The 25,699-nt window shown below is 48.5% G+C and overlaps 2 protein-coding genes across 8 annotated transcripts; one reads left to right on the forward strand and one right to left on the reverse strand.

Moving 5' to 3' along the window:
- Positions 1-6,724: 6,724 nt before the first annotated feature.
- On the forward strand, positions 6,725-13,804 carry FAM219B (family with sequence similarity 219 member B). 6 transcript variants are annotated; one of them, XR_014808992.1, is made up of 5 exons: positions 6,725-6,941; positions 7,146-7,233; positions 7,946-8,023; positions 8,132-8,497; positions 10,212-12,203. XR_014808992.1 is itself a non-coding variant. In XM_005666128.4 (5 exons), exons 1-5 carry the CDS (start codon positions 6,743-6,745, stop codon positions 10,374-10,376), a joined length of 579 nt encoding a protein of 192 aa, XP_005666185.1. In that variant the 5' UTR covers positions 6,725-6,742; the 3' UTR covers positions 10,377-13,804. The 6 variants fall into 6 exon arrangements, 5 of the variants coding, with proteins under 5 accessions (XP_005666185.1, XP_084822471.1, XP_084822472.1 ...); XM_005666128.4 differs by having other exon boundaries at positions 8,449-8,497; positions 10,212-13,804; XM_084966345.1 differs by having other exon boundaries at positions 6,725-6,936; positions 8,449-8,497; positions 10,209-12,203.
- MPI (mannose phosphate isomerase) lies at positions 10,818-22,848 on the reverse strand. 2 transcript variants are annotated; one of them, XM_084966273.1, is made up of 8 exons: positions 22,730-22,848; positions 22,126-22,253; positions 20,511-20,751; positions 19,617-19,758; positions 19,098-19,280; positions 16,302-16,475; positions 14,937-15,145; positions 10,818-14,652 (listed from the first exon to the last, which is right to left on the reverse strand). In XM_084966273.1, exons 1-8 carry the CDS (start codon positions 22,823-22,825, stop codon positions 14,434-14,436), a joined length of 1,392 nt encoding a protein of 463 aa, XP_084822399.1. In that variant the 5' UTR covers positions 22,826-22,848; the 3' UTR covers positions 10,818-14,433. The 2 variants fall into 2 exon arrangements, with proteins under 2 accessions (XP_084822399.1, NP_001240850.1); NM_001253921.1 differs by having other exon boundaries at positions 13,930-14,652; positions 20,511-20,711; positions 22,730-22,773.
- Between the last annotated feature and the right edge of the window lie 2,851 nt (positions 22,849-25,699).

A 25,699-nucleotide genomic window follows, 5' to 3' on the forward strand; every position in this document is an offset into this window, starting at 1 on the left:
TTAGATGTTGTTTCATGTGTTTGCATTAAAAATTGGGGGGGGAAAAAACCTTTTAGAAGGTCATTGATTGCACTGTTTGCTTGCCATGTTATGTGCTGAGAGGACTGCTTCAGTTCTCTGGAAACCACCTGATGTGAAAGTCAGCTCTATAAACATATTCGGATGTACTGGCTGGTAAGTTTGCTAAAAATTAAGTCGTATATGTAGAATTTTCTTTTTTTTCTTTTCTTTTTTTTTTTTTTGGTCTTTTTGCCTTTTTAGGGCCGCTCCCGCAGCATGTGGAGGTTCCCAGGCTAGGGGTCTAATCAGAACTGTAGCTGCCAGCCCACACCAGAGCCACAGCAACGCTGGATCCTTAACCCACTGAGCAAGGCCAGGGATCAAACCCGCAACCTCATGGTTCCTAGTCAGATTCGTTAACCACTGCGCCACGACAGGAACTCCTAGAATTTTCTTATTGACAGGGCCACCAAGTACCCTGGGCTTAGGGGATTGGTTGTCTGTGGGGACAGATCAAATTGTGTACCTTCCCAAAGAGGGGAAATAAAATTTTAAAGTAGTCATTGTGATAGTCTTGTGGATGGGTTGTGTGGTAGCCACCCCTTTAGTTCCTCTTTCCTTCCCTACTGTTTTTACCTAGCAGTACTGTATTAGCCTAGGGCATTAAAGAATCTGCTGTGGAATTTGGTTTCTGCTTAAAACACTGAGTAAATGGGTTTACTTCTTGAAAGAATGAAATATAAATCCTCTCTTACTTTAGAAGCCCCATAATACTGGAAACTAGCTGCTAGATGAGGTTCTAGGTTTGAGTGACTTTTTTTTGTCTTTTTGCCTTTTCTAGGGCTGCACCCTCGGCATATGGAGGTTCCCAGGCTAGGGATCCAGTCCAAGCTATAGCTGCCAGCCTATACCACAGCCACAGCAACCCAGAATCCAAGCCGTGTCTGCGATCTACACCCCAGCTCACAGCAACACCAGATCCTTAATCCACTGAGCTAAGTCAGGGATTGACCTGCAACCTCATGGTTCCTACTTGGATTCGTTAACCACTGAGCCACAGCAGGAACTCTAAGGTTTAAGTGACTTCTGATATAGCCAGTTCAGGCAGCAGCATTAGGCAAATTGGATTAATACTAGGTTGAAATTTTTTTTAATTTTTTTATTATAGGTGATTTACAATGTGTTTTTTGTTGTTGTTGTTGTTGTTGTTTTGCTTTTAAGGTCCATGCTTGTGGCACATGGAGGTTCCCAGGCTAGGAGTTCAATGGGAGCTGCAGCTGCTGGCCTACACCACAGCCCACGGCAATGCCAGATCCTTAACCCATTGAACAAGGCCAGGGATCAAACCTGAATCCTCATGGATCCTAGTCAGATTTGTTAACCACTGAGCCACAAAGAGAACTCCTGTGATGTCAGATTCTGCTGTAAAGCAAAATAACCCAGTTATGCATTTTTTTTCTCATATTTATCTGTCACCAGTGATTGGACATAGTTCCCTGTGCTGTACAGCAGGATCTCATTGCTTATCCATTCTAAATGGAATAGTTTACACCTACTTAACCCCAAACTCCCAGTCCATCCCACTCCCTTGCCCCTTGGCAACTACAAGTCTGCTCTCTATGTCTGAGTCCGTTTCTGTTTTGTAGATAGGTTCATCTATATGCCATTTTATTTTATTTTATTTTATTTATTTTGTCTCTTCTAGGGCCGCACCCAGGCTAGGGGTCTAATCGGAGCTGTAGCCACCGGCCTACACCAGAGCCACAGCCACACGGGATCCGAGCTGCATCTGCAACCTACACCCGAGCTCACGACAACGCCGGAACCTTAACCCACCTGAGCAAGGCAAGGGATCGAACCTGCAACCTCATGGTTCCTAGTCAGATTTGTTAACCACTGAGCCACGACTGGAACTCCTGTGCCATATTTTAGATTGCACATATAAGTGATATCATGTGATATTTGTCTTTCTCTGACTGACTTCACATAGTATGAGAAACTCTAATTGCATCCATGTTGCTGGAAATGGCATCATTTCACTCTTTTTATGGCTGAGTAGTATTCCATTGTGTGTGTGTGTATATATATATATACATATATATATAAATAAAACATCTTAATCCATTTATCTGTCCATGACATTAGGTTTTTCTGTATCTTGGCTATTGTGAATAGTGCTGCAGTGAGAGCGTAGGGGTACATGTATCTTTTTTTTTTTAAACAGCTGCTCTGGTGGCATATGAAAGTTCCCAGGCTAGGAGTCAAATTAGAGCTACAGTTGCCAGCCACAGCAACACAGGATCCAAGCCACATCTGTGACCTGCACTACAGCTCACGGCAACACTAGTTCCCCAACTCACTGAGGGAGGCCAGGGACTGAACCTGCATCCTCAAGAATGCTAATCAGATTCGTTTCCCCTGAGCCACGACAGGAACTCCCCCATGTGTCTTTTTGAATGAAGTTTTGTCCAAATATATGCCTAGTTCCCATTGTGGTACTCTTTCACCCCAACCTGCGGCACATGGAAGTTCTCAAGCATGGGGTTGAATCAGAGCCATAGCTGAAGCCCATGCCACATACATGGAAATGCTGGATCTTTAACCCACTGGGCGAGGCCAGGAAATGAACCTGCATACTCACAGAGATGTCATGTTCTTAACCCACTGAGCCATAATAGGAACTCCCTGTTTTTGGTTTTTGGTTTTTGGCTGCACCCAACGAATGATATGCAGAAGTTCCCAGGCTAGGGATCAAACCTGTGCCACAGTAGTGACCTGAGCCACAGCAATGATAACACCAGATCCTTAACTGCTAAGCCACCAGGGAATTTTCTTACAAGGACACCAGTCCTATTAGGGCTCCACCTTTATGACCTCATTTAACCTTAATCACCTCCTTAAATGCTCTAGTTCCAAATACAATCACATGGAGGTTAGGGCTTCAACATATGAATTTATGTGGGTGGGAGCACAATTCAGTCCATAACATTAAAGTCACACCTGACTGATACAAATACAGGTCAAGATTTTGAGGCAGATAAGGATTCAACTCTTGTACAACTCTCTGGCTTTCAACAAGTCAGTAAATCCCCGTGACCCTCAGTTCCCTTATACATATGTGAAGTAGGTATGATAATACCATATGAAGATGCTGTAAGGATTGGATTAGGAAATAATCTTCCCTAGAGGGAGATGACATGGATTAATGTGATTAAGGTGGGGCTGGTGACCTGGAGACCCAGAAAGAGCTGCATGTTCTTAGGCTCCACCTGACCATTGTGCTCTACCAGTGATAGGAAAGGTCAAAGGGTAGAGTCTGAAACCTGGTCAGATGGGAAGAGAGGACCTCAGAAAGAAGTAGCAGGATAAAAAATTCATCCTGATGAACACAGATGCAAAAATCCTCAATAAAATATTAGCAAAAAATTCAATAATTGTTAAAAGGGTCAAATGACCTGAATGAATTAAGTGGGATTTATTCCAGGAATGCAGGGATAGTTTGAAAGTCACAACTAAATCAGTATGACACACCATATTAACAAAATAAAGGATGAAAATTGTATAGTCATCTCACTAGATGGAGAAAAAGCACAGGACAAAATTCAGCTTAATTTATGACACTCAACAACGTGGGATAGAATGTGCCTCAACATACTAAAAGTCATATATGACAAGCCCACAACTAACAGCATACTCAATGGTGAACACTGAAAGCTTTTCCTCTAAGATCAGGAACAAGACAAGAATGCCCACTCTCACCACTTTTACTCAATATAGCATTGGAAGTCCTAGGCAGAGCAATTGGGCAAGCAAAAGAAAAGATAGCCAGATTGTAAGGAAGAAGTGAAACTCACTATTTGCAGATGACATGATATATATTTAAAAAAAACAAAACAAAACCCTAAAGAGGAGTTCCTGTCGTGGCTCAGTCGTTAACGAATCCGACTAGGAACCATGAGGTTTCGGGTTTGATCCCTGGCCTTGCTCGGTGGGTTAAGGATCTGGTGTTGCCGTGAACTGGGGTATAGGTTGTAGACGCGGCTCAGCGAGTTGCTGTGGCTCTGGACCCCTAGCGTGGGAACCTCCATATGCCATGAGTGCGGCCCTATAAAGCAAAAAAAAAAAAAAAAAAAAAAAAAAAAAAAAAACAACTAAAGAAACTGTCACAACTAGTAAATACTGTAAAGCATCAAGATACAAAATCAATGTATCGAAATATGTTGTTTCTATACACTTAAAAGCTATCAGAAAGAAATTAAAACAATCCTATTTACAATTGCATCAAAGATAATAAAATATCTAATAGGGAGTTCTCATAGTGGCTCAGGGTAATGAACCCGACTAGTATCCACGAAGAAACAGGTTTGATCCCTGGCCTTGCTGGGTTAATGATCTGGCATTACTGTGAGCTGTGGTGTAGATCACGGACACAGCTCAAATCCCATGTCGCTGTGGCTGTGGCACAGGCCAGCAGCTCTAGCTCCGATTCACCCCCTAGCCTGGGAACTTCCATGTGCCGTGGGTGCTGCCCTGAAAAGTAAAAAATAAAAATATAAATAAATAAATAAGGAAGTCTGCCCTTGGGGAGGGTAAATCGAAATGAGAGAATAAACACTACATACTTAAAACACTGTAAACTTCCTAAGATTACATTTCTTGAGCACTTAGTACATGCCAGGTACCATTCCAAGCACCTTAGGATTTAACCTTATAAATTCTATTATGCAAGTACTATTAAAATCCCTGTTCCTCAAATAAGGACACAGATAAAGAATTAAAATCTGGGTTCAGGGCTCATATTCAATGACATAACAATTAGCTGAGCACTAGTAATGGGAGACCCAGAGTGACATGGATGGGTGACTTTTTGGCTACTAGTTCCTGGAGATTTTGTAATGTGGAAAGGTTCTGGTCACATTTTTTTGGCCCTTAGTGAAATATCCATCAGCTTAACAGGCAGCAATAGCCATGAGGAAAACCACCTCTTTGGAGTCCACAGGCTAGGTTCGAATTCCAGGTTTACCACCTAACTGGCGAATCCAACCAAATGTAAGCATCATTTGCTTAACAGAAGTAGTAGTCAAAAGGAGAAAATATTGAGTCATATGAAGTCGTTGCTTCTGGAGGTCAAAAATGGTGGAATCAACCAAAATAGCATTCCTTTATGCTTCTGATTTTTCTTTTTGGGGGCACAGGAGTTCCTGGACCAGGGATGGAACCCACGCCACTGCAGCTACCCAAGCTGCTGTAGTGACAATGCTGGATTCTTAACTCACTGTGCCACGAAAGAACTCTGCTTCTCATTTTTCAAAAAATTTAGTTCTAGGAGTTCTCATTGTGGTTCAGCAGAAACAAACCCTACTAGTATCCATGAGGATTCAGACTAAGGATCCCGAGTTGATGTGGCTGTGGCATAGGCCTGCACCTGCCGCTCTGATTCCACCCCTAGCCTGGGAACTTTCATATGCCGCACCTGTGGCTCTAAAAAATAAAACTTTAAAAAACGCAGTCATAAATTATTTTCTCCTATCCCGCCTAATCACACTCCCACTCAACTGTTTTTGTGGCCCTGGAGGCTCATAAGTTGTACATTTTTGAACTACCCTGTGGAGACTAATAAATTAGCCTTGGGACAGCCTCATGAGATTTCGCAGTTACTACAAGGATCTGGAGCTACTTACCAGCCAGCTACAAACACATCCCTTGGGGGCCAGAGAAGTCACGAGCTGTGACAGCTCCGGCCTGGACACACTTTCATTCTTCTTCCCAAGGCCTATTTTGCCCTTGTTTGTCGCTGTAAGAAGGGTAGTGATATTGGTTCCATTTTAAAACGTGGAAACTGGAGTTCCCGGTGGAGCAGCAGAAACGAATCCGACTAAGAGCCATGAGGATGCGGGTTCCACCCCTGGCCTCACTCAGTGGGTTAAGGATCCGGCGCTGCCGTGAGCTGTGGTGTAGGTTGCAGACACTGCTTGGATCCCGCGTTGCTGTGGCTGTGGCATAGGCCGGCAGCTGTAGCTCCGATTAGACCCGGTAGGCTGGAAACCTCCATATGCCACGGGTGCGGCCCTAAAAAGACAAAAAATAATAATAATATGTGAAAACTGAGTCCTAGAGAGAGTCAGCCTCATCCAAGGTCTCAGGCATTGCGTGGTGTTGGAAATAACCTGGACTTGACATTAGAGTATCAGCGCAGGCAGTGTCTCTGGTTGTGTGACCTCCACAAGGTCTTTAAACTGTTTTCCCGCGCCTAGTTTCTTTTCTGGAGAAGGGCGCTGACACGTTCCTGTCTCCTACTGCTCTTTCTGGTTCAATCCAAGCTCTCCCCGGTCCGCCCTGGGGGAGCTGCGGCTGTGGCAAGAGGACCCATGCGCAGATACCACGAGGAGCGCGTGCGCACCAGGGCGCAAAGAGCTCGAAGTCCGCAGGTGCACATCCGCGGCCACCCCGAAAATATTGATATTTAATTTCCACTAGAGAAAAAATTTAGTTTGACAGCCAGGAACTCAGGCCAACTAAAAGCACGTGGTGTGCCAGAAAGGCGGGACTGCAGCAATCCAAACCCTCCGGAAGGGCGGAACAATTGAGCCAACCCCGCAACTGATGGGACCGGAAAGCTCAGGCGGGTACAATCTGCGCCCGCGCGCCGCCATCTTGCTCGAGGAGAGACCGCCTCCTTCCCGGTTGCTGGCTGGTTAGCCAGGAGGCGGGGCTCCACCACCCGGAGGGGCGTGGCCAAGCGATGGCGACAGCGGAGCCCAGTGGGCACGCGGTTCTGGCGTCCGTTCTGGGACCCCGGCCCAGCGGTGCTGGGTCTGCAGGTCCGCCCTCCGGCCGAAGCGGTATTGGAGTACCCCGGCTTGGGGAGCGGACTCTGGCTGCTGTGGAGAAGCGGGGGCCATACATGGTGACGCGCGCGCCTTCCATTCAGGCCAAGTTGCGTGAGTGCTGCCTGGTGGGGGTTCTCTGCCGGGGCGGGCTGCTGTGTCCCCGGGCGGGCTCCGGAGCCGCACCGGGGCGACCCTGGAGGGGCACCTGCAGCCCGCTCCCGCACCTCAAAATCCGTTCGGAGAGCGGGCTCCTGGCGTTTGGGATACACTGCGGAATGGGGAGGATCCCTCTGACTGCGGCCCTTTGACTTCCAGAGAAACACCGGGACCTGGCCAAGGCAGTTTTGCGGAGAAAGGGCATGCTGGGTGCCGCGCCGAACCGCCCCGACTCTTCAGGAAAAAGGTCTCAGCAAGCGCCACTTCCTCTGTGCAACCGTTTCCAGAGAAGGCTTTAGTGTTCAGGCCGGGAGACAGAAAGCAAACACACGTTTAGGGGCCGAACTAGTGATTCCCCTGAAGCCAACCTGTCAGGTTCACTGCATTAAAATGAGAAGAGGAACCACCTTTTCTTTTCCTTCTAGAATGTGATGATTTCAAGGAAAGGGCTTTGGAATAAGTTTTGTCAGTGAGTAGGGTCATTCACTAAGTTAGGGAGGAATATAGTGGCTGGGGCCCCAAAGAGTGAGGATGGAGAGCAGTGTGGGAAGTCAGGGCTGTTTGTTTGCTTCTAACAGAATGGTAAACTCTAAGGATTGGGTGGGACTTTATCCAGGGCCTCTCTTACAAATAAGGGCTAAAGCAGGTGAAGGAATTTGCCTAAGAACTTTTTCTGTTCCCTGGTTAAATTAGGTGGGGAGACAGGGCTTTTCCCAATTCATTAAAGAGGGGGTGTGCTTTTCTTCAGGAGCAGCAGGGGGAGTGGTGTGAGGAAGTGCATATTCTGAGGAGCTGTAGCCACATACATGGCAGGCAGTGGTGGCTGTGTGACCAGGTAGAAGGCAAGTCAGGAGTAGTGCCATCAGTTGGGTTTTTTCCCATAAGGGTGAGGACTCTGGCTTTCGCTGCGAAAAGCTGGTGCTTTACCTATGCTTGGTTTTCCCCCCATCTCCCCTTAGGTCAGTGAAGTTTAACAAGGGCTATACTGCTCTTAGTCAGAGTCCAGATGAAAACCTGGTGTCCCTTGACTCTGACAGGTAAGTGCACTCCTTGGAAATACCCTTGGGGAGTGATTTGGGTAAAATTGCAGATCACTTGCTTTGCTTATTCCCTGTCTCTTCCAAGACCTTTTGTGCATGTTCCAGGGCTGCACTATCCCTTCCCAGGATGGCTTGCTTAGAGGACTCATAGGTCATCTTGCTGCTCTTGGATTTGAAGCACCAACCTTATCTGGGGAAATCATCCTACCCTATAATGTCTGCACTGTTAGTGCCAGTGACCCTGTCCCTGCTGGAGCCAGTGGAAGGAGCTATTTATACTCATGGCACATTCTGGGCTTGAGTTTTATGGTGTGTGGTCTTTGCTTCACAAGTCCCCCAAACCCCTTTGCATGCTCTGCACCGTGCTGTTTATAGCTGTACTCCACAGGCATCTCCCTGATCTGACTGTCTTCATCTTCTAGTGATGGGGAGCTGGAATCCAGATACTCCTCCGGGTATTCCTCTGCAGAGGCAAGTCCAGAGCGCCTTTCTGTGTGGGGCCAGGCTGAAGGCAGTGTCACTGCCACTGCCAAATGCTTGTCTGGTTCCTGCTGTATGCACGGCACTGTGCCAGACTTGTGGTTTGTCCTCCAGTCTTCTACTCTGCACTCTCCCCCCAGCAGAAGTAAAGGTGTCTAACTAAGAAGGGCTGTTGAAAGTTCAAGAGACCACAGACCCTTAGGGCTGCAAATGACCTCACAAGTCTTCTAATCCAGGCCACCACTTACAAAAGGAATCCTCTTGATAAATCTCAGCTAAGTGTTTACCACCCTCTACTTGTTTGAATGCTCATTGTAATTGGGTATTCAGTGTCTCCAAGAAATCTGGCTGCCTATCTCCACCTCCTACCCCAACACACAATTCAGGTAGCTCTTAAGTCTTCCTTACTAATTTCAGATGTCGCCTGCAGCTTGGATGTAGTAGTCCTAGTCCTGCCTCCATTGTCACACAGTAATTCTAGTCTCCCTTGTTTTGATTGTTTCTTATCTGAGTTAAGCCTTCTCATCCCTCCCCATCTGTCTTCCACCAAGCTTGCTTTCTTCCAAGCCAGACAACTTCTATTCCTTCAGTTGTTCCATCTATGAGAACTGAGACTGAGATACTCCTGGGCTGGCCTTTTGGACATGTTTCCAGAGTGATTGTCCTACACAAAAACACAGGAATGTGGAGTTCCTGTGTGGCGCAGTGGAAACGAATCCAGCTAGGAACCATGAGGTTGCGGGTTCGATCCCTGGCCTTGCTTAATGGGTTAAGGATCTGGTGTTGCCGTGAGCTGTGGTGTAGGTCACAGACATGGCTCGGATCCTGCGTTGCTGTGGCTGTGGTGTAGGATAGCAGCTGTAGCTCTGATTAGACCCCTAGCCTGGGAACCTCCATATGCCGTGGGTGCAGCCCTAACAAGCAAAAAAAAAACAAAACCAGGGATGTAAAGTCCTGGCATGTGCATCTTACTGCCTTTGATAGAGGTGAAGTGCTGGGATGAAGACTATACTGCTGGTATCTTGTCCTTATTTTCCTGGAAACCCTTGGATAACCCCTGAGTTTCTGCCAAAAAGAATACAGGCAGTTTGAAAATTGTATCTTCTTTGAATGTCTGGATGCCTAAGATTGTTAAAACTGAAGAGAAAAATTAGCTGAGAGCCAGAGAAAGGCCTAGACTTCCTAGGCTCATTTTCCTTCTGCTCAGTGGAACTGGTGAAGCCAGGCTAACAGGTTCCACTTTGCAAGGAATGAGCTCTGTTGGCATCAAAGAATAACATGTCTTACTGGCAGTGCAGAAAAAGCCATTCTGCACCCTGTTCTACTCTAACCCATAGTTCTGGTACATTGTTCCATATTCTTCAGCCCTCATAGGGACCAACCTGGGTTCTCAGTGGGAATGGTTAGGGCTTGACTTACAAATATAATCTGGAATCTGATACTTTCATCAGCTCCCTCAGGATTCTTTAGTGAGGGCAGTTTCCTTGGAGGCAAGTGACAAGGCAGCTTGGACAGTACTGGCTCAGTACAGGGTGAGGCACAGGTAGGAAAAGGTGGCACTTCCTCCTGTAGTCCAGGGATGTGTGGGATTGGCCTGAGGGTGGAGTGTGGACAGGAAGCCTCAGTAAGGAAATGTGGGTCACCCTTTTGAGCAGCAGTCATTTGCAGCCTGGCTTATAGTTGTCTCCTCTCACGCTCTTAGCAGGTGAACCAGGATGTGAGCCGGCAGCTGCTCCAGGATGGGTATCACCTGGATGAGATTCCAGATGATGAGGACTTGGACCTTATCCCCCCCAAACCTATGGCCTCTTCAACATGCTCCTGCTGCTGGTGCTGTCCTGGGAACTCTTCCTCCTGTACCCTCCAGTAGACAAAATCCCCTAAGATGGGTCCTGCTCACCATGCCTGCAGAGTCCACTTGGCCCATCAGGGGTGACAGAGTGTGGTGGGAACTGTCATCAGCCCCAAAACACTGGAAGCACTGATGCTCTAGGAAAGTCAGTGACCTGCAGTTACCCCTCACCTGGTGCTTCTTAGCCAGAGGCCCCCATCTGAGCCATAGGGTAATAAGTAGAATTCTGGAGTTTTCCTCTGCTGCTGGAGCAGAGTTTGGAGAAACCACTTTAATAAGGGCAAGAACAGAGGAATTCTGGTTCTTATGGTGAGAGACAAAGCTGGCTAACAGAAAAACTTGCAGACATCTTGACTAGTATTTGTCATCATGCTCTATGGAGGGAAAAGAGAGCTTTTGTGCCCAGGCTGTCCTGGTGGTGTAATATATGGAGGCAGAATATAAAAGGCATTTTATGGCTTTTGCAAGAGAATCTTTGAACAAGAATTTATTTGGGACCAGTTCAGTTCAAGGCATTTCATACGCTCTCTTCCTCTTCCTAGTTCCAGGATGGGTTACACCTTACCTTCAAGAGAGCATAAAGCAGGCCCTTTGGCCTCTTTACATCATGCCTGTTTGACTAGGGCAGGGAGTACAGCAGGTTGCTTGATGGCACAGCCTCATCAAGGCTTCCAGAATCCCTGGACTCAGAGCAGCCCCAGCTGGTCCAACTGTCTGTTCAGTGACTCCAGTCACTCCATCAATAGTTAGAGGAAAACTGCTCTACCGTGCAGACAAAATTTGTCTTTCTTTGGTTGCCACTGTTCACCTTGGTCAGACAGTATCTAGTCTTTAAGCTACGTTAGGATGAAGGTTCTGGAGCTTGCCCCAGAGGCCTGCAGTTTTTGGTTACCAGCAGAGGGAGCTGCAGGAGCAGTGAGGGGCCTTACCACTTGTTCAGCTTTTTAAACTTGAGGAGCAGTGGATATGTATACTAGCACAGCTCTGTGTGGGCTTTGGCATAGATGGAGGCTCACAGTGAGGAGGGACCTGTGGAAGCTCCCAAGGCCCCTACCCAAGGAGATAATCTTGCCATTGCACAGGGCCTCCCTTCACCCTAGTAAGGGCCATTCAGTTGCATCTAGATGCCTCTGACCACAGCATGGGCCTCACAGTGCATACTTGGGGTTAGACTTTATAGAGTAAACCTCTGGGTGCAACACAGGCCTAATCTCCCACTAAATAGCATCTCTTGCTATACCAGGTCTCTCTCTGGAATTTAGTTTTTCAGTGGTTCCTCTTTTTTTCCTGTCTAAAATCATGAGGGGTATGGTAGTCAGGATTGAGGTGGGCCCCAACTTGGGAACATGCCCAGTTTGTTGCTTCATTTGGTTAGGACAGTGTAGCCTGAGTGACAGCTTCTGGGAGTGAGGGTAGCAGTGGGACCTCAAGACTAAGACCTCCAGTGGTCATTGCTATAAATCAACACTGGTATTTTGGGTTGCACTTGTCCCTGGAATGTTCTAGAGCTGGTTGACCTTGTCTGGTAGGCATTACTTTTATAGAAAAAATTTCCGGAACACCATGCAGGGAGGCAGGGTAGAATTGGTCAATTGTCTTGGGCTAGAAGCCACAGGCTAAAATGTCACCAGTAAAGGCACCAAGGTACCTAGAACCAAACTGCCTTAATTAACAGTGCTGGGTGTTTTGCAGGTGACAGTGCCCTGGGGAGTCAAGGTGTATTCAGGCTTACCTCACAGATGGGAGCGGTCCTGTATGGTGTTTACAGAATACTCTATAGAACTCCTGGCTTAGGCTTCTACGGCTCTGTAAGTTTATAAGAATAAACACAATCATGCTAGTTGAGCCGTCTGTGTTGCACTAGAATTTTTAAGAAAGGCCTAGACCATTCAGTCATTCCCTTTTTGAATTCTGAAATGAAGAAATAGCCTAATCGCCCCAACTGTGACCGTTCCTCTAAGGACCTCTTCTTTTCCCAGTGGGTGTCGTTTTCAGGCCTGCTCACTGAAGACCATGGATGGAATAGGCCTTTGCATATCACTTCTCTTTAGAATGAGTTTCCTGGGAGTTCCTGTCATGGCTCAGCGGAAATGAATGACCAGTATCTATGAGGACGCAGGTTCAATCCCTGGCCTCGCTCAGTGTGTTAAGATCTGGTGCTGCTGTGGCTGTGGTGTAGGCTGGCATCTATAACTCTGATTCAACCCCTAGCCTGGGAAGTTCCATATGCTGCAGGTGCAGACCTAAAAAGGAAAAAAAATGAGTTTCCTTTAGCAGATCCTTTCTTCCCAGGTTTTTATTTAATTTACTAAAGGCCAAAAAGAACCCAGAACAGATTAGCTAGAACTTTTTTTTTTTGGCCACACCTGAGACATGTGGAAGTTCTAGGGCCAGGGATTGAACTCATGCCACAGCAGCAACCTGAGCTACTGCAGGGACAATGCCAGTTCCTTAACCCACTGCGCCACAAGGGAACTCCCGGCTCAACTTTTGAAGGTGTTTTCCTGGAATTCCATCCTACAGGTCTAATGCAGGCAACAGCCCAGAAAGGTCCTTTTGTGCAAGTCTGATCCCTTACCCCACAGGAAGGAGCCACTAACCTGGGTCTCTGCCTACTATAAGGTGACAGGATTCTGAGACTGGCAGTTAGGAACTTCAATGGCAAAACATGTGCAACCTCCTGCAAGGGTGTGTCCCACCTCTAGAGGGTAGGCACAAGGTGAGCGGATGTCCTCCTTGGTACTTCCTACCAGTGAAGAGAAAAAGTAGCTAGTTTTCTCTTCACAACACTAATCAGATTATCCTGTCTCTAGAGTGACTGAGTGTACTCTAGAGAAGTGGTTGACAAACTTTCTGTGTGAATGGCCAGTCAGTACACTTGGCTTTACAGGCCATACAGTCTGGCGTTCCTACTCAGCTTTGCCTGGACAGCAGCTGACAGCTGGATAGTATGTGAGTGGGCATGACCAGATCCAGCTTGCTGGCCTCAGCTTGAGGATCCCTGCCTTAGCTAAGGCCAACTAAAACACAGGAGAGAAGAATCTTGCACTGACAACACCTATCCTTAAACCCACCTTCCACTGTCTGCAGGGCTGGAGGGCCCAAGGCTTGCTTCCAGGCTCTGCAGCAGAGACTATAGCAGGCCCTCTGTCCCACACCTTCCTTTAAAAGGCCACAGGAGGAGTTCCTGTTACAGTGCAGCAGAAATGAATCCATCTAGTATCCATGAGGATGTGGGTTTGATCCCTGCCCTCACTCAGTGGTTCAGGGATCCAGCATTGTCATGAGCTATGGTATAGGCCAGGGCCTGGATGCTGCACTGCTATGGCTGTGGTGTAGGCCAGTAGCTACAGCTCCAATTAGACCCTTAGCCTGGGAACTTCCATATGCCATGGGTGCACCCCCCTCCCCCCTCCGGCAAAAAATAAAAGAAAATCAAAAATAAAGTCCACAGGAGTCTTAGCCTGCCTACTTCAGGGAAATGTTTGATATAAGAATAAAGCAAAAACTGGACAACATCCAGGGAGGGCTCTTTCAGCCCACTTCAGGGACTGGAATGGCAAAGGCTGAGTGCTCTTAGCCCACAGGCCTCAACACAAGTGATCTTTAATTGCTTTGACAGAGCCAGAGTAAGCAACGTTAGTCCCCAGGCCTTCCCTTCCCCTCCTTCTCTGCAGCTGAGGAAATAGGCAGTCCCAGGGCCAGAACCCTGTTCTTAGAAATTAATTGTCTTGCTCTGACTGATGCTGAGCTAATCACAGGTTTCACCATCCTGCCTAATGCTACAGGCTGGAACAGAGCTACTGCTTCCTGCATTGAGGGGAGCCCAGCTCAAGGGTAGCTAGAATACAAGGGAAGTGTCAGCCCTTAGTCCTCAGATTCTGCCCCCAGAAGAAGACGGTTCAGGCTAGGGCTGCTCAGGAATCAGTACTTTGAAGCTTACTCCTCTACCCTGCTCTTGCAGGGTATACCCAAAGAACTCAGAGCAGGGAAGGGATTTGGGCTGGGTCTGAAGAGGTGAGGCTGGCCAGGAGGTAGGGTGACTGGCAGAGGAAAGCCAGGACGGCTGTGGTCTCTACAGTAGACAGCAGGCACGGAACATCAGCAGGTCCTCAGGCATAGTGAGCTTCAGTGACACACTCTCATTGGCCCCAATGAAGAGCACCCCGCCACGCTGCAGGGGGATAGTTGCCTGGGCTGTGGGGGTGCTGGCTGTCACTGTTCCCTGAACCATCAAGAGAATGCTGGCAGAGTCTAGTGCCAAGACCTTGTATTCAGGAACGGAGCCAGGTACCTGGGCAGAAAAAAACAGCAAGTCTGAGCTACTGTCAGCTCACAGGGGGCCCTGGACAACCCCAAGGGCAGTGGGCGGGAGAGCTGTGCTGCCTTCTCCACTGCTCGGGTTGTCAGCATGGATGCCCTTGTCTGGTCCCTGCTAGAGGAGTGGGCAGGCCCTGTGGCCATTCCCCCACATGAGCTTGGTGGAAAGGAAACCCAGCCCCAGGTATACGCTATATTGTGGCTCTTGCCTGCATTGTTCATACCACACAACAGACACTCACCACAGCCCCCACTCACCTCCATCTTCATAACAGTGAAGTCTGGCACAGGGGGGTCATAGATAACGAGGTAAGGGTCTTCTTGACTCTGTGTTGGAGGGAAGAGCCTGTCCTGGCTGGGGCTGGGGGTATAGCTGAGCATTTCACACAGAGTCGACACATCGATGAACTTGGGTGTCAGGCCAGCACGCACCGTGTTGTCTGAACATGCCATGCATTCCACGCAGTCTGGGGACAGACAGTTGTCATGGGCTAAGCTAACGAAGGATGCCTTAGTGTCTGGCTCTCCAGGGCTGAGCCTCCTAACCTAAGCACCATGAGCCCCCTGCAGTTAGTTAAAAATGTGTGAATTGCATTTTCTATGATAATGGGCTAAGATATTTGATACCAAAAAGAGGTGACATGTCACCCACCATTTTTAAGGAGAGTCATGTTAACTCCTGAGGGAACCCCAACCCTCTGGAAACTTTGTATTCTCCCCTTCTACCACAGAATCCTGTCCATGAGTGGATAAAGAGTCAGCAGTCAATACGTGACACCCTTCTATAGCAATGTGTATTTTTTTTCCCCTTTTTCAGCCACATCCACAGCATATGGAAGCTCCCAGGCTAAAGTTCGAATTCAAGCTGCATCTGCAACCTATGCCACAGCTGCGGCAATGCTGGATCCTTAACCAGTGGGTTAACACTGAGCTGGGCCAGCAATGGAACTGGCAACATCACACAGACAAGCCAGATCATTAACCCACTGTGCCACCGCAGAAACTCCCAACGTGTATTTTAGCATAAAATCTCTGTAGATATGTTAAGGCAGTGTGTCACAGGGAGCAAACCATAGTCTTGGACTCAAATTTTGGTTCCCACACACATGACAGGGCTTAACGTTAAGAGTATCATGACCTCACAAGGTTGGTGTGAGGATCCAAGCAGTGTCCAAAACCAAGCTGGCATTCACCATCCCTACTGGCCACTTCCCTGCTGACCCCTGAAACCCTGCAAGGTCAGAGCTAGAAGAGACTTTAAAGGTGGTCTCGGAGTTCCCATAGTGGCTCAGTGGTCATCGACTCTGACTAGCATCCATGATGACGCAGGTTCAATCCCTGGCCTTGCCCAGTGGGTTAAGGACCCGGCATTACAATGATCTGTGGTGTAGGTTGCAGACGGGGCTCGGATACCATGTTGCTCTGGCTGTGGTGTGGGCTGGCAGCTACAGCTCCAATTAGACCCCTAGCCTGGGAACCGCCACATACCACGAATGCAGCCCTAAGAAGAAAAAAAGGAAAAGAAAAAAGTGGTCTCCTCGACCACACCCTCCCACATTTTTCCAGATGGGGAAACAAGACCTGAAGGGACGGCAGTGGGGTCACTACTGAAATGTGGCTCACCTCCTTTCAGGTAGGCATGGGGCACGTTGGCCTCCAGAAACATGGCCTCCCCTGGCTTCAGGGTAAGCAGGTTCAAGAAGTAGATGGCAAAGCACCCAATATCACCTGGGTACTGCTGGTGCAGCTGCAGCAAGAGCTCCCCACAGATGTCTTCCATGTTGTTTCCAGCAGCCACTGAGGAACAGAGTACTTAGGAACAAACACTCAATGGTATTCACAGCCCCATCCCAGCCATGGAAAGTGCAAAAGAAGTCCCCACCCACAAGAGTCCAGAAATCCAAGGGCTGTTCTAGTCACCCCCCAGCCCTTTGGGGGCCAGCCTGCCTTAATATTCCAGCCTACACAGATGCTGCTTCCCCCATCCCCCCCCCTTTTTTTGGCCACTCCTACAGCATGTGGAAGTTCCTGGGTCAGGGATCAAACCCATACTGCTGCAGTGAAAAAGCCAGATCCTTAACCTGCTGTGCCACAAGAAAACCCCTGCCCCCCCCCTTTTTGGTCTCTTCTGGGGCTGCACCCATGGCATATGGAGGTGCCCAGGCTAGAGGTCTAATCAGAGCTGTAGCTGCCAGCCTTTGCCAGAGCCACAGCAACGCCAAATCCGAGCCACGTCTGCAACCTACACCACAGCTCACAGCAACGCTGGATCCTTTAACCACTGAGCCACGATGGGAACTCCTGTTTTCCCCATTTTTATTCTATGTTCACCACTACACTAAGCACTAAAAGGGCTAAAGTATTATTTAGGACACTGTTTCTCAATCTCAGCGTTACTGACATTTGGGGTCAGATTTTCTTTCTTTCTTTCTTTCTTTTTTTTGGTCTTTTTAGGGCCGCACCAGCGTCATACGGAACTTCCCAGGCTAGGGGTCTAATTAATTGGAGCTGTAGCTGTCGGCCTATGCCACAGCCACAGTCATGCCAGATCTGAGCCAAGTCTGCGACCTACACCACAGCCCATGGAAACACCGGATCCTTAACCCACTGAATGAGGCCAGGGATCGAAGCTACAACCTCATGGTTACTAGTCGGATTCGTTTCTGCTGTGCCATGACAGGAACTCCCCAGATTAACTTTCTGTTGTGGGTGCTGTCCTATGCATAATAGGGTGTTTAGCAGCATCCCTGACCTCTACCCACAAGATATCACTAGTACCCTAAACCCAGGTTTGACAACAAAAAATGTCTCCAGATTGTCGATGTCCCCTGCTTGGGAATTACTGCTTTAGGAGCTTACAATCTAGTTAGGAGATAACCCAAGGGTTCCATGTGGGGTGACCAACTGTCCCAGTCAGCCCAGGTCTTTCCCTTTTTTAACACTGAAATTCACTCAGTCTTAGGCAAACTGAGGTGGTTGGTCACCCCAGATGGCATGAGGCAGGATGCAACCAAGGGCCAAAATGTGTCCTGGAGGCTGACCAGGGGAGAGTGAGCTCAGCCTGGGCTAGAGTGGAGAGGAAAGGCTTCTTGGGAACTGAGCAGGGAGGAAGGGAGGGTGGTGAGCTGGATTTCCCCGCGTGTGCAGAGAAAGAGGATGGTGTTTCTAAGTAAAAGCAGAGTGTGTCAGGGCCATAATGCAAGAATCACCTGGTCTGGACTAGAGGATTGTTCAAAGACATGCTGAATGCCTACTCTGTGCTAAGCACTGTGGGGACACACAAAGGTTGAGACAGGTCCCCAGCCTGGCGAAAACCCCAGTTTGAACAAGTGTGCATGTGATGATATCTACTCACAGGTGCTAAGGGCTATACATGCCATATGAACAGGGTGTTACGGGAGCTCCAGACGAAGTAATCAGCAATCCTGTGAGTACAAGAAGCCCTAAAGGGAGAGGCATGCAAGCAGGGAAATACCAAAAAAAAAAAAAAAAAAAACAGCCTTCTAAGGGAGAGTTCCCATTGTGGCTCAGCAGTAACGAACCTGACTAGTATCCATGAGGATGCGGGTTCGATCCCTGGCCCCACTTACTGGATTAACGGTCTGGCTTTGCCTTGAGTTGTGGTATATAGGTCACAGACACGGCTCGTATCTGGCATTGCTATGGCTGTGGTGTACGCCAGCAACTGCAGCTCCGATTTGACCCCTAGCCTGGGAACTTCCATATGCCGCATGTTCTGCCCTTAAGAAAAATAAATAAATAAGTAATAATAATAATGTATGATTGAGTAAAATAAATAGTTCCTTGTGGCTCAAAAGTAGTAGGGGAAATGTGTAGAAATAGAACCAGAACTCCAGAGTCGCTTATAGAAGGGGCTGGGGCCTTGTCATGTATGCCACATAAGCTCCTAGCAGAGAATCCGTTCTGCCTTGGTTTTCACTGCTTATATTGACTCCCCAGCCCAGAGGTGACATGACCACACCCATCACGGTCATTTCCTGAACTCTCCTGAGTTAGCACAAGGTTGGGCACAGAGCAGGTAACTGAAGGAAAGATCTACAATTGAGAGCTCTGCACTTCAGGCAGAGTAGAAAGAAGATCCCTCTGTCCCCCTCCTGCTCTCCAGCCCCAAAGTATAAAACCACACATGGAGAGCAGCTACAGGGCTGGGGAGATCTCAGAACACCTGGGTGGACACCTAATAGTCCTTCAGGCCAGCCATCTAGAGAAAGTGGTCACTTAGGAAGCAGCACTCAAATGAGGGCCCTGCTCCACAAAGACTGGGGAAGAAATGCTAACTCGCTATCAGGCCAGCTAAGTCAGGCTAGTTCTAACTGAGTTGAGAATCGTAGCCCCATAGCCCAGTGTCTGTGCCAGGGGTCCACGCCAGGGCATTACACGCAGGCCTAAAACACCCACCTTGTTGGGAGATCCGCTTCACCAACAGGTTGAGCTGCTCCACCACTACCTTCTTTTCGCTATTCATCAGATGGGAGAAACAGCTCCGCAGAGCAGAGGCCACAGCCTGGGAGTCATGGCTTATGCTCTGCTTCAGCTGTGTTGCTGCACTGTCTCCAATTAGAAACTGGAACTCGGGCACCTCTGCAGGAAGGTCAGGGGCCACATCAGGAATGGTTAAGATGGAACCCACAAAAGTGGGAAACTGGAAGAGGCCTCCCCATCTCATCCCTAAGGGGGCAGGCAATGCTATGCATGCTTTGCAGTGAAAACCAGCTGCTCACCACCAGCCCTCAGCAACTATACATGAGCCTGGTCTCATGGGCCTGCACCAGGGGCGTCAAGACTTCATGAGGCCAACCAACCCCTCAGTTCCTATGACATTCAGCCTCTACTCTCTGCCACTGTTCCAGCTCTGCCCTGGGTTGCCCATGCACCTGGACCCAATATGCATGCTCTTAGCATTTTGCCCAACCTTACTCGTCAGAAAGGTCACAATCTCTTCAACTGGCCGGAAGCCACATAAGCCCTGGAAGGAGGTGAGGGCAATGGCTATCTCTGGCTTATGGTTGGCATCAGGGTAGTGCTGTGGAGCCTGCAGGTGCAGCTTCTCTGCCAGCTCCTGTGGGATAGCCAGGGGAAGAGGAGGATGGCTAAGGTGCATAATCATCTAAGAGGACACCAGTCCCACCCAGTACTTGCTCTCTACCTTCCCCAGTTGCCAGAGAGCAGTGGCTTCCTACCTCTGGCAATGAGCCCAGTCAAGGCATAATTCGGAAACTCAGAGTTCAGCCAACCCAAGGCAGGCACATGGGCCAAATCTGGAGGAGAGCTGGGGCAAGCTTTAAGAGACATAGAGTACGAATAGGAAACTCAGACATCAAGCCAAGCTGTGACACTAACAAGCTGTATGACTGCGTAAATCTCTCTTCTCTGGGTCTTACTTTGCTCATTGAGAAATGAGGAGTCTGGACAAACGCTTAAAAGGTGTGACTCACGGGCTTGTATAAAAAGACTATGGGGGTGGAAGTGAGGTAATGACTAGGATACCTGCCCTGCCCTAGAAGGTGAACTCAGAGAGCCAGATGGAAAAATGGCAGATATAAATAGTCCTAGGATGGCTGAGGGGAGCCCAGGAATAAGCTTGAAGAAGCTCCCCTGGCACAGGCTGCTCGGCTGTTCACTTAGACTTAACTGCCAACATGTGTCACCATCAACTGGCTTTGCAGAGCTAAATTGGGAGTTGTCAGGCCTGGACTTAGTATTGGGCTGGAGTTGACACGGTCAGGGTAAAAGCAGCAGTCAAAGTTGTAGGAAGGCCTTGACATAAGCTCTTCTCTACCCTGACCTCTGCGCCCTACTCTGATTCTCTACCTTGTTAGGGTGTGCCTGGATGGACAAGGCCGTTTCAACTGACAGCACTTTGAAGAGGAAGGGCAGCTTGCCACTGAAGGTGTCCTTGACCTTCGAACCCAAGCACTCCTGGTTCTCAGCAATCCACTGGCCTAGGGTCTTCTGTGAGATGCGGTTGTCAAGGATCTTGGAATCTCCCCTGGGGTGGGTCCCCATCCACAGCTGTAAAAAACAGGAAACTTGGGAGGAAAAAAGGAAGAATCTGGCACCACCAGTTGGCCTGCCCCAATTTGTAACCCTGTGCTCCCCACAGAGCAGCTAAGTTCTGAGAGGGGCCTTCCAGGAATGGGTACAAATGCTCGTACCATCACAGATATCTATGGGAGCAAGAGACCACAGAAGCCCAGGAGTCAAGAGACCCAAACCCTAGTCCAGGCTTTGCCTCCAACTGGGGAGGTTACGGCTAGTTATTTCCTGGGTCTCAGTTTCCTCATCTGTCCAATGAGAACAAAACCTGCACTGTTAAGGTCACTGGAAATCTCCAATGAGAACAAAACCTACACAGTTAAGGTCACTGAAAATCTCTGACTCATTTACATGACTCTATAAGGGGTTAACATTCTTTTTTTTTTTTTTTTTTTGTCTTTTTGCCATTTCTAGGGCCGCTCCCATGGCATATGGACGTTCCCAGGCTAGGGGTCCAGTAGGAGCCGCAGCCGCCGGCCTATGCCAGAGCCACAGCAACGCGGGATCTGACCTGCATCTGCGACTTACACCACAGCTCACAGCAATGTCGGATCCCTTAACCCACTGAGCAAGCCCAGGGATCAAACCTGCAACCTCATGGTTCCTAGTCGGATTCGTTAACCACTGAGCCAAGACAGGAACTCTGGGGTTAACATTAATTTATTCCAGTCTCAAAAGTACAGACTAAAGACTTTCTGTGCTTTCACTTTTTCTCTACTAAATGGGCAGGAGAAATACATATATTTTAGGCCATTAAAAGTGTCAAAGTTAGAGTAAAAATTTTAATTGTCAAGGAGGACTGAATTAAATTCAGTAAGTGCTGGGAGTTCCTGTCGTGGTGCAGTGGTTAACAAATCCGACTAGGAACCATGAGGTTGCGGGTTCAATCCCTGGCCTTGCTCAGTGGGTTAAGGATCCGGCATTGCTGTGAGCTGTGGTGTAGGTTGCAGACTCGGCTCGGATCCCGAGTTGCTGTGGCTGTGGCATAGGCTGGCGGCTATAGCTGCAATTAGACCCCTAGCCAGGGAACCTCCATATGCCATGGGAGCGGCCCTAGAAAAGGCAAAAAAAAGACCAAAAAAAAAATTTCAGTAAGTGCTAAAAATGTAAAATAAATAAGATAAAACTTATTAAGTGCTGAGAGTTCTTGGGTGAGGAAGGAGGGTACTGGAATTCCCAGTCTATTATGACAAAACCTCACTTCTTTTGGTGCTACCATCTAGGTTCATCAACCTGCACAGACCTAAGGAGGCAAGAGGACCTCCTCTGTCTTTGCTGTTTTCCCTTCCCTGCTGATCTACCTGACTGCACCACCCCCCACCCCTTTGAGTGGAGGAGTCCCTTGGTCTCACCTGCTGGTAAAGTAGACTGAAATACAGCTGGGTCTTACCTCTGCATATGGCTTGTCCTCTGAGATCTGAGCCAGTGCATCACTGCTAGCCAGCAGCCTAGCCACTTCACTGTTGGAACCCATCTTCCCCCAGGCATACTGCTGCACCACACAGGAAAGTGGGAATACTGGGGATACAGATTGAACGTCAGCTTCCACTCCATTCCTGAGACCTGACCCTCCTGTTTCGGGGAAACTAGACCGAGCTGAGGGTTTTGTCTGGGGGATAGAGTCAAATAACGGATTTGTAGGTTGCTGAGGCACCTTTGCAGGCCTCACTGTTCGTATGTGTAAGACGGGCAGTAAGGACCTTTTGCTGATATGAGGCTGTTGTGCTGAGGTGACGGAGAGGGAGTGGGAGGAATCTCTTCCACTGCACCCGCTCTTGAAATGACCCACGCGCAGCCCCCTCCCCTGAAGGCTCTCCTTATAGGGCTGCAATAACGGCTCTGTTCCCACCTGAAGTGCCCCCTCCTCTACCCGGCATCCATCCATCTTTCCGCAGAGCCCCACGGGAGGGTTCGACCCGGCATTTCAGGTCGGGAAGGGTCCAAGCACTCGACCCACCCCCCCACGCTTGCCAGCACCCCGGCTAAGAGCCCACCTCGTTGAGCGGCCATCCTTCCGGCACCAAACCTGGCATCCAACACGTATACCTTTCCCGGCAGCTCCCGCAGCCCTTCTGCGCCCAGAGCTTCATGGGAAATGTAGTTCCTCGAACGCTTCCTTGGAAGCCCGTGCGTCCTGTGCGGCCATTCCCCGCACTTTCAATCCCTCTTCCAACCTGCAGCTCTCAGGAGGAGCCCCCAACAGCACAGAGACTTCCAGCCCAAAATTTTGGGTCTCGGTATTCATTCATTTATTCATTCACTGGACACGTATTTATTTATTTATTTTTATTACTCAAATGAATTTATCACATATGCAGTTGTATAATGATCATAACAGTCTGATTTCACAGGATTTCCATCCCACAGCCCAAGCACATCTCCCCAACCCCCAAACTGTCTCCTCCGGAGACCATAAGTTTTGCAATGTCTGTGAGTCAGCATCTGTTCTGCAAAGTTCAGTCTATCCTTTTTTCAAATTCCGCATGTCAGTGAAAACATTTGATGTTGGTGTCTCATTGTATTTCTAACTTCACTTAGCATGATGCTAAGTTGCTAAAAATGCAGGTATTTCGTTCTTTTTAATGGCTGAGTAATATTCCATTGTATATATGTACCACATCTTCTTGATCCACGCCTCTATCGATGGACATTTAGGTTGTTTCCATGTTTTGGCTATTGTAAATAATGCTGCAATAAACATTGGAGTACATTGGACACGTATTTATTGAGAACCTGCTAAATGCCACAGACTGTTCTGAGGGCTGGACATGCACCCAAGAACAAGATAAGGATTGCTTTGCCTCTGTAGAGCTTACATTCTGGTGAAGGGAAGACAGCAATAAATATGTAAATCACGGAGTGCCCTGGTGGCTGAGCAGGTTAAGAATCCCAGGTTGTCACTTTTTTTTTTTTGGTCTTTTTACCTTTTCTAGAGCTGCTTCCCGCAGCATATGGAGGTTCCCAGGCCAGGGGTCTAATGGGAGCTGTAGCCACTGGCTGACACCAGAGCCACGGCAACGCCGGATCCGAGCTGCCGTCTGTGACCTACAGCACAGCTCATGGCAACGCCAAATCCTTAACCCACTGAGCAAGGCCAGGGATCGAACCCTCAACCTCATGGTTCCTAGTCAGATTCATTAACCACTGTACCACGACGGGAACTCCCCCAGGGGTCACTTCTGTGGCTCTGTACAGCTGTGGCTCAGGTTTGATCCCTGGCCCAGAAGCTTCTGCAGTGCCAAAGGTGTAGCCAAACAGAAAATCACATAGTATGTTGAAAGATAAGCATTACAGAAAGTAAGGGGAGTGTGTGGGAGTTGGAGGCAGTTTGTAGAATTTTAAAATGTTGCCTGGGGAGCCCCACTTCAGTGGCCAGTGGGTTAAGAATCTAGCTGCAGGGGCTCAGGTTGCTACAAAGGTGCAGGTTCCATCCTCCTGCCGCTGCAGTGGGTTAAAGGAGCCTGCGTTGCCACAGCTGCTGGTGTAGGTTGCAGCTGTGGTTCGGATTCAATCCCTGACCCAGAAATTTCCATATGCCGCAGATGTGACCATCAAAAAAAAAAAAAAAGGAGTTCCCATCGTGTTGCAGCGGAAACAAATCTGACTAGGAACCATGAGGTTGGGGGTTCAATCCCTGGCCTTGCTCAGTGGGTTAAGGATCTGGTGCTGCCATGAGCTGTGGTGTAGGTCACAGACGCGGCTCAGATCCCATGTTGCTATGGCTGTGGCATAGGCTGGCAGCTATAGCTCCGATTGGACCCCTAGCCTGGGAAGCTCCATATGCCGTGGATGCAACCCTAAAAAGCAAAAAGGAAAAAAAAAAAAAAAAGGAGGAGTTCTTGTCATGGCTCAGCAAAAACGAATCTGACTAGTATCCATGAGGACATGAGGACACAGGTTCGATCCCTAGCCTCACTCAGCGAATTAAGGCTCTGGCGTTGCTGTGAGCTATGATGTAGGCTGGTGGCTACAGCTCCTAGCATGGGAATTTCCCCATATGCCGTGGGTGTGGCCCTAAAAAAAAGGAGAGAAAGAAAAGTTGTCTAGATAAGTCTCATTGAGAAAGTGAGATTTGAGCACAGACTTGGAAATGAGGCGAAGAGAATGTTCTAGACAGAAAATATAGCTAGAGCGAAGGCCCTAAAATGGGAACAGGGGAATGTATGTGTCATATTCTGGAGTAAATAGCAGAGGCCAGAGTGGTTGGAGCAGAGTGAGCAGGGCAGGTGTTTAGAGAGGAAAGGCAAAACTTTGTATACTATTGTGAGGATGTCAAGTTTTCGCCAGCGAGTCTGAGGAATGAATTGCTGTGATCTAAGCAGGAACACACTGATGCTTTGTGGTGATGGCAAATGTCACATGCAGGACTTTTAATCTAGCTGAGCATCAGTGTCTTCCTCTGAAGAATGTGGGTAATAATGCTGGACTGACAGGGTTGCTGGAGGGTCAGGTGGGATGATGTGAGACACATCAAGGAGGAGGCAGGATAGCCTCATGTTCTGTGGACTGCTCTCCTCTGAGGCTGCCACAGCAAAGATCTCTGTATGCTGCCTGTGATACTATGAAAGAATAACTAACTCCTGGCCAGAGCACCTAAAACCTTTGTAATTTCCTAAGCAGCAAGAGTTGTAGGGCCATCTTTTTTCTTTTTAGGGCTGCACCTGTGGCATATGGAAGTTCCTGGGTTAAGGGTCAAATTGGAGCTGCAGCTGCCAGGCTATACCATAGCCACAGCAACACCAGATCCAAGGTGCCTCTTCGACCTGACACAGCTCTCAGCAATGTGGGATCCTAAACCCACTGAGTAAGGCTGGGGATCAAAACCGCATCTTCATGGATATTAGTCAGGTTCTTAACACCCTGAGCCATAATGGGAACTCCAGGCATCCTTTGTTCTAATACTTGGTCTTTGACTTGGTTCCTGACACAGAGCTCCTAAGTCTCTTGGAATTTCCTGGGTGATC

This window comes from Sus scrofa, chromosome 7, assembly GCF_054392235.1.
Source record: "Sus scrofa isolate SSC_HxYL_T2T_F1_AM1 chromosome 7, Sscrofa_HxYL_maternal_Yorkshire_Landrace_v2.0, whole genome shotgun sequence".
NCBI classification, from domain to species: domain Eukaryota; kingdom Metazoa; phylum Chordata; class Mammalia; order Artiodactyla; family Suidae; genus Sus; species Sus scrofa.